Source organism: Ptychodera flava, chromosome 11, assembly GCF_041260155.1.
Source record: "Ptychodera flava strain L36383 chromosome 11, AS_Pfla_20210202, whole genome shotgun sequence".
NCBI lineage: Eukaryota > Metazoa > Hemichordata > Enteropneusta > Ptychoderidae > Ptychodera > Ptychodera flava.
The window spans coordinates 4151040-4159136 of NC_091938.1; the positions used below are offsets into that span (position 1 = coordinate 4151040).

General features: G+C 38.6%; 1 protein-coding gene across 1 annotated transcript; it reads right to left on the reverse strand.

Moving 5' to 3' along the window:
- Positions 1-1535: 1535 nt before the first annotated feature.
- LOC139143305 (phosphatidylinositol-glycan biosynthesis class F protein-like) lies at positions 1536-7274 on the reverse strand. The gene is made up of 5 exons (XM_070713532.1): positions 6967-7274; positions 6739-6872; positions 3079-3195; positions 2328-2436; positions 1536-1772 (listed from the first exon to the last, which is right to left on the reverse strand). Exons 1-5 carry the CDS (start codon positions 7222-7224, stop codon positions 1647-1649), a joined length of 744 nt encoding a protein of 247 aa, XP_070569633.1. The 5' UTR covers positions 7225-7274; the 3' UTR covers positions 1536-1646.
- Between the last annotated feature and the right edge of the window lie 823 nt (positions 7275-8097).

Consider the following 8097-nt stretch of genomic DNA (forward strand, 5'->3'; position numbering starts at 1 on the left):
TTAGTGTTGTCCCAAATTTAGAAACAGCAATTTTATTCAAAAAATCGGTCACAGGAGTGATTCACTGCCACCAGTTGGAGACACCGATCTCACTTGTTGCATCCTCTGGCTGCTGTTTGATATGGTGAAACGTTACTCGCTAATTCCAATTTTCTAATAAAACACATATTTCGATACCTTTTGTCTTACAATTATCAAAATCCAGATTCCATTCCTAAAAGCTCAGTCTCGCAGCTTCTGTTTATGGAGCTATGATTAACAAGTTAATATTTTGTACACAGAAGCAGACATAGTTGAAATAACTCTATTGGTAGGGTAGAGGTCACTTCAAGAGTCCTTTATCTCAGAGCCCTCTGACATCACAGCCTATCAGAAGCTGGCTAGTATCCTCAAAGACTTGATTATTCAGAGCTTATTAAACTCTGCACATCTAAATCTCAAGTTCAACAAGAATTTATGCATGTCCGAAAACTAAAACTGAGGTAGTACTTTCCCTGCCGACTATGCATAACCAAAATACATCGAATGACAGTGAACTCTCTAATCTCCACAAAGTTTCCACTGACGTTGAATAACATATTGGGAGCTAACACTGATTTCTCATGAACCTTTCCAATCTGAAACTCAAGATAGGCAATGATTGCTCAGGTTAGAAAATTCAAAATCAGGTGCCACTTTCTTGACAGACTATCTTCACGGGTCACCAAAGCACTCCACATGACAGTAAACTAATTTAGGATCCACAAAGGATCCATGGATATTGGAAAAATTTCGGATAGGGCATAATTATACAAATCAAACACTTTTCTGCACTTTGGATTGACGTGGGGTCACTCAGGGTCATTGACCTTACAAGTCACTGGAGTAAAAGAGTTTAGATATGCAAGACTTTGCTGTTTTCTGTCGCGATTAATTTTGGGAAGATGCACGACCGTTTTGCAGCTAAATGTCTTCTGGATAGAATGTATCAATCTGCACTAAATCTTACCTACCTATTGAGGCTTTTCATTCAAAAGTCGACCTGCTAGGTCACAGAGTGTCAAAAAAAAGGTCATTTATATGCTGCTATGAAGGCTAAATCTCAGGGCAAGATTAGTTCTTTAAATTTGGAGAGAAAAATTTGGCTGTTTTGACAACTTTTGTCTGCTCTGGCGGAGCTTTTTTCTTTGAGTACCCAAAGCGCCCTCACACGGCCGAGTACTCACCTCTTTCTTGTTGAGGGACATTTTCTGAAGAAACTCTTCACCTCACTTTACACATCCGTAGGAATATGGCAAGGTTTTTATCACGTGTAAAGACAGTACTTGATATATATTTGAAAAATTTCTACAATTGTAAAGTATAATTTTTGTATTGTACTTATTTACATTAAGTGTTCCCTGCAGCCTGGTTCCATCACAATATATGTTTGCTCCTTATTACTTGCAACAAATAGAATCAACCTAGCTAAAGCTAGCGAGCAAGTTAGGAAATAGTTGTTTATGTTGGCAACGGGGCATTAAAACATAGTACATTCTTTGCACTTGATGACACTCTTTAATTTCTCCAACATTTTTATTTCAAAATAATAAATAAACACTGTTCACAGAGACATAAAAAATATTTACATATACAAAAATGTTGGAAAGAAATGTGAAACCATAAATTCAAACTTTCTTTGACTTGTTTCCTTTTCTTTTATCCTTTGTTTTGTAGAAGAGATACAGTGATGATATCACAAGGCCAAAACAATGTCCGGCTGACGCTCCGATTAAACAAGAAATTGGCCATTCCTGTCAGAAAAAACAAACAAAATCATCTTTCATTCATTTCAATTTTCTAGAATTCTGTATACAGTCACAGTAATATTTAACAAAACACAGCCTCATCTTCCTTTGAAGTGTGGACATTTTTTATGTCAACTACTTACAGAAGGTAAAGTATTTCTTTAGGAATTGTATTATGAGAGAAAACTCATATTCGACCATTTAAATCACATTTGATTGTGCTTTACACATAAAATGCTTTAAAATTATTATGTTCATAGACAGCAAGTCACTCACTCACATGCACACACTTCCATATAATCACTCACAAACACACACACATACCCACACACTTTCATACAATCACTAACTCACACACACTTCCACACAATCACTCACTCACATACACATTTTTACACAATCACTTTCACATTTATGTAGCTGGAGAAGAATAAAGCAACATTTTCATTTTCTCACACAAAATTATCATTTCTATTAAAATCTGAAACATGGTAGTACCAATATAATGGAGAAAACTTGGGCAATTTCTATGATACATGCTTTATTGCAATTGTAACATACCTGCCAGGGTCTGTCCCAATCCAACGGAACAACAAATGCTCCAAGCCATGCTCCAATCAGTGTGATTACTGTTGTCTGCTGCAAACAACTCTCAAGTCCAAGTATTGGCCTGATTTGCAGAGGGAAGAAATGCAAAATATTGTACATTATCAACAGTATCACAACATACATTAGGTTGCAATGTGCTTCTGAGTTATACAGCCATGAGACATTTGAAGACCGATTCTACAGAATGTATACAGACAGTCTTTGATCAAAGACCTTTGCAGTGTTTGTTTTTGTAAGTGAATTTTGCAAGTTCTTGTTTTACTCCCCAAAACATGTTGAAACATCTACATTCAGCTTTGCCAACACAGTGTTTATACCTGCACAGTCCCTCTTAGGGACTGTGATACCTGTAAAATGCACTGTCACTGTCTACATTTGAATTCTAGTCTGGACCAGAATTCACTTGTCAACAATTACACTGCACTCTACACATGCATAGTCTGAGCTGACAAGCTCAACACTGTGTGTCTTAAAATCCTTTGGGGAGTAGAACAATAAACTGTGGTTGTCAGGATGAACATTGCATCTTTGGGCCATGGAGAGATTAACAAAGACCGTTAGTCACCATTGAAACAAAAAATGGCGAAAAAAATCATCAAACATTGGAGCTACTGGTCCTTTTAGCTAATAGTCTTACAGACAACCACCAATCAATGACCACATGAGCAAATAATCTCAAGATGAAGGAAGATGAAGTACATACTTATTATTTGTGAAAAGACGAGACCATGCATCTCCATTCAAACCAAGAACTAAGAGACACGGCAGTGTTGACAGGGTTGCCAATAAAACTGAAAACATGAATGTTTCTTCAACTAATCTGTCGACAGAGAGACAAAGAAATGATGATAAATGATACATGCAATAGAAAGTTTCATTGACACTTTCTCAACTATTCCAGAATTCAGTTTTGCAAATCCAAAACATCAATATTGCAAGGAGGTGGTATAATCCATTAAATATAATGCATAAATGACATGAGTAAATTTTACAAGTGAAGAAACAAGAAAATCATCTTATTCACAAATCTGATAACAATCAGATCTAGAAATAGTGATATTTTGACCAATGCTTACATGTACTTCAGGCTATTAGTCACCTCCATAGACAGGCAACACCAACACGGCATGATCAAGAGTATAGCTACGTTTTATCTGTACATCTGATTTTGATTAAATTGCCCTTTTGCTTTGCAATTGCAATCACTTGTTCAATTGTTGAAACTTCAAACATTGATCTTTGCAGTTTAATAAGTTAATTTTATTCACTGACTGACTTTGTTTTCCTGTTTGATCCATCATTGTAATTGTGCAATTTTTATATTCTGTGATGAGTAAACATAAAAAGGAATGAAAACAAAAACTCTAGATATTGATGGGACATCCACTGTGTATGCCAAACACAAATAAGGATCAACATCTTTGAAGTATTAATCAGTCATGCGTATAATTAAAAATCTTTGAAAGAAACATTTTCCTCAAGATTACAATCCATGACAGATGTACATCATGAACCATAGGAGCCTGGAAACTTGGTATAAAAGCCACTGTGTCCTTCGCCAACTCATCATAAAACTACAATGCACGTGGCAATAGCAATCTTGCCTATTGCTACATGTATGGTAAATTATAAGACACAGGAGTAGTATCAAACAATTACGCTATTTCCATGCATGCAAAAATTCAAAATATCCATAGGATGATTTTATTCAACATAAAAGGCGACTAATAAGTTTATACTTTATCATACAAGAAAACAAATTTACAAAGTCATTCAGCCAAGGTTCAGAAAGTTGGTTTAAACTTACAGTTATGACAGGGCATGTCACCATTTTCAGAGCATAATAATGACACAAGGTCATTGGCAATCTTTGCAAGGTACTAAAAGGTCTGGCAGAGCGATACACGCAGCGGCACTAAAGCTTGTTGAAAGGACTCACTATATGCACAGAGATAAAGGTGCACTCATCGTACTGAATGTTGCAAAATCCTAAGCATACACTTTCTGGAGTATGGCTTCTCCTGGACAGTCAGTTGACAGGGGGCAGGGCACTGTTATAGGAATACTCCGTGTATAATTCCATATGTTGGGAAAATAAACTTTTTGGAGAAGGGATGCATACATGACTGTTATTTACACCTCAGTCAGGTAGTTTTTGCGAATGATATCCCACCCTTTCAAGCATAAAGTGAGTTACACACAAGGACACAGATGAAATGCTTTCATAAAGGATAATTTATGAAAACATGCATCCTATCAAAACCCCCATCCCCACCAAGTCTTAGCATGGCAATAGCAATCTCATCTACCAGACACATGAGGCAGCACTTCACGCAGTCACAGACATCCTTCATGTGGTAGAATGCGCCTCGGGGACAGATATTCAGCCTCTAAAACTTTTACAATTTTTTTCTGCTATACCACTCATGGGGGTTCCCTTTAAAGCTCTTAGTTGGTGTAAGAAAACTTTTCATCGGCTTAGTTTTTCAAAATTTTATTTTTTTCCCCCTAGAGTTAAAACATGGATGGCAACCATTTTGAATTTCAATATTGGTAAATGTTACCGAGTAGTTTCTTACTTTATTACCAAAATTTGCACAATGACCCCCCAGTTTTATTCTTGATTTTGAAAGAGAATGATTGAAATATTCTTTGAGGAAAGTTTGAGCAAATTAAGTTTAAGTGTTTCACTTTCAGGGCGCATACTACCTTAAACCATTAATATGCCAAGCACTGACCCTACGAGTATGGCGAGTGTCCGGCTTTGGTTACACAGACTCTGAGGCAGCGTATACTGTAGCCAAAGTCCAACACTCTCGCCATACTCGTAGGGCTAGCCAAGCACCTAAAGATCTATCTGCCACGGTTAAATGGTCCTGTTTCAAAATGACCTACATTACACGTCCTGCATGCTCTGATTGGTTAATCCGCTTCTCTAAGGTCCATAAGGTAGTAGCCGTCTACTACCTTATGAGCTGCTAACGAGGTATTTGTCAGGGCAATTGAATGCGTTACCTTTGAGTCTGCGCAGTATAGGAGTTAGTTTCTGCCGGATTCCGGGTGAAACTCCCCTATATAGAGTTCACCCGACTCATCGCGTCCACTCCACTCACGCGTGCGTTTCACATGAAAGCAAAATACATATCAATGCGTTCACTCCACTCAAACATTAACAAATCACGGACTTGAACCAAGTCTATAAGGTCGAGCCGTGAACATCACGAATAACGTATTACTTCAGCAGAAGCCAGGAAGTACGTGGGACATTGCATAATGAGGCAGTGAACACTGGAGGACCTGGCCTACACCACAGTCCCTCTATAGATGGAGGGACTGTGCCTACACATTAACCAATCAGGGAGCTGTAAAGTGAATAATACATAGTAATGAGACCTAACACATGAGGTCCCACCAATCAGCGTAACGCAAATGGACCTTAAATTACCAGATGAACCAATCACTGATGTTGGTACATATGTCATGGACCTGACTTATGAAACAGGACTAATAGACGTATATCATTTAGGACATAAATTTGTGTCCTAAACCCCAGCGTCGCTCAGGTTGATTGGTAGGTCTTATGTCCCTATGTCCCATCTGCGTTCATTCATTGGCTGCCTTTATGTCCTCAAGTCTCATTAATATTTACTGTTCCGAATGCAACTCATTCATTGGCCGCCATATGTTCTTGTCCTTGCCTCACTTTCGGGTGTTCCTTGTCTCTTCTGCCATGTGCTCATTACTGTAAGGCATCTGCGAGCCTAGGCAATCATTACCAGACAGCTAGAGCGTAGTCGCAAGGTTTGTGAAGACAAATTTGTCTTCACAAACATTGCGAATACGCTCTACCTGTCTGGTAATGATTGCCTAGGCTCGCAGATGCGTTACAGGTTACAGTAATGAGCACATGGCAGAGCGAGACAAGTAACACTCGAAAGTGAGACAGGGACAAGAGCATAAGCCAGCCAATGAATGAACTGGATTCGGAACAGTAAATATTAATGAGACTTGAGGACATATAGGTAGCCAATGAATGAACGCAGATGGGACACAGGGACATAAGACCTACCAATCAACGTGAGCGACGCTGGGGTTTAGGACACAAATTTATGTCCTGAATGATATACGTCTAATAAGACAACGGAGTACTGCCTCCATTGTCACTGTGTGAACCACTGAGGGCGGTCTCGTTTCTCATTCATGAAGGTACGATGACAGGCGTGTTGTGGGCTGATAGCTGTGAGTTTATGCTATGTTCAGATGTTCTCATGCGTCAACGTGTGAGAACGTCGGAACGTAGCATAAACTCTATACAATTAAAACTACCCAGCCCACAGCACACCTGTGGTACGATGTGACTTACTCTACAAAGGCGGCACCATAGAGTACTGCGATCAGATGATAGAGAAGTACGGACAGGCCGAATGCACAACCACATTTGAAGATATGGGTAAACCTAGAACACAGATGATGCCATTTGCTTCTCTTACTTGTTGTCTGAAATAAAAGGAAGATGAATTAAATGTAAATGGTGATTAGAAGTTGGCGTATCCGATGCATCAGTGTAAATCAAATCATTTAACCTACCTACCTTGAACACTTTTGTACGTTGTAACCTTCCGTTTGCAAACCACCTTGTCAAACCACCAATTATTCCGAATGATAAACAAAATAATTTTACGGTTCGTATTGGCGAAGAAATGACAATAAACGTGTCAGTGACAAAGTATGGCAAAAAGTGAAACAAGAGAATGAACAAGCATTGGCCTATATTGTTAAGAATAAGTAATTTTGGTGGAATATCGTCTCGCTGCACGTCGTGAGCCAGAATGCCAACGGAGGCGGCCATGTTGCTGTATGACCTTTGACATATGCAAAATTGTAAGTAGGTAGAATGACATGACAGAACTTTCAGTATAGATCGGCATTGGTCTTATATTTTGATGTCTCCAAATTATGTAGAACTGGGGCCATTAGTTGCGGTCATATTTTTTATTTTACTAACATATAGCGTGTCATCGGTTGAAATATGGTTGACAACTGGTTATTCTGCGTGCAAAGCAAACATTTGTGTCCGTTGGAGGAGGGGTTAGGAGGCCGGGAAATATTTTTCAAGGGACGTTTCCCATTGCTGTAAATTTCGCCGTAACATCTTATCCAAAATGTAGCGGGTGTTTCCAGGTTGTGCAAACCCCCAAACTACAGTCAGACTTACGTACATATGATTTTTTTTTTAATTTAACTCTCTGTTATATTCTATCCCTTCAGCCCTTTTCGACAACCTCATATCTAGATTATTAAGTTTATCATCATTGCCTGTATATCTACGCCCATGCTCATCCTATTACGCAAACAAAGTTGTCTTACCCAGTTTCCAAGGTAAGCTTATAGCAATTCATTAAGTTGCTAAAAAATGTTGAATTTTCGAAAATATTCTCACTCAGGGAGAAGTTCCCCTCTACCACCCTCCCCATCAGCAGCAAGCTGACGGCCCTTTTGTCTCCCTTTGTCGCCTACACACCTTATTTTAGATAACCCTGCAGTTATAAGCTTATACCATGCTCGATGTAGGTTTTGCATTCATCACGTTTACGTTTCCGACAGGTGAGGGAAATTAATTCCAATTTTTTCCAGATTATTTTTGCGTTTTTATTTTTGTTTTTTCTACGAGCAAATGTGACACTTGTTATATCATTTGCAAAAAATTGAAATATGCACCCCG

What these genes read in the sequence shown, in the direction of transcription:
- LOC139143305 (XM_070713532.1), bottom strand. Translation starts at nt 7,224, where the DNA reads ATGGCCGCCTCCGTTGGCATTCTGGCTCACGACGTGCAGCGAGACGAT. An exon ending in AACGTACAAAAGTGTTCAAG is followed by an intron (nt 6,873 to 6,966) that starts GTAGGTAGGTTA and finishes CTTTTATTTCAG; the next exon opens with ACAACAAGTAAGAGAAGCAA. An exon ending in ATTGGGACAGACCCTGGCAG is followed by an intron (nt 1,773 to 2,327) that starts GTATGTTACAAT and finishes TTTTTCTGACAG; the next exon opens with GAATGGCCAATTTCTTGTTT.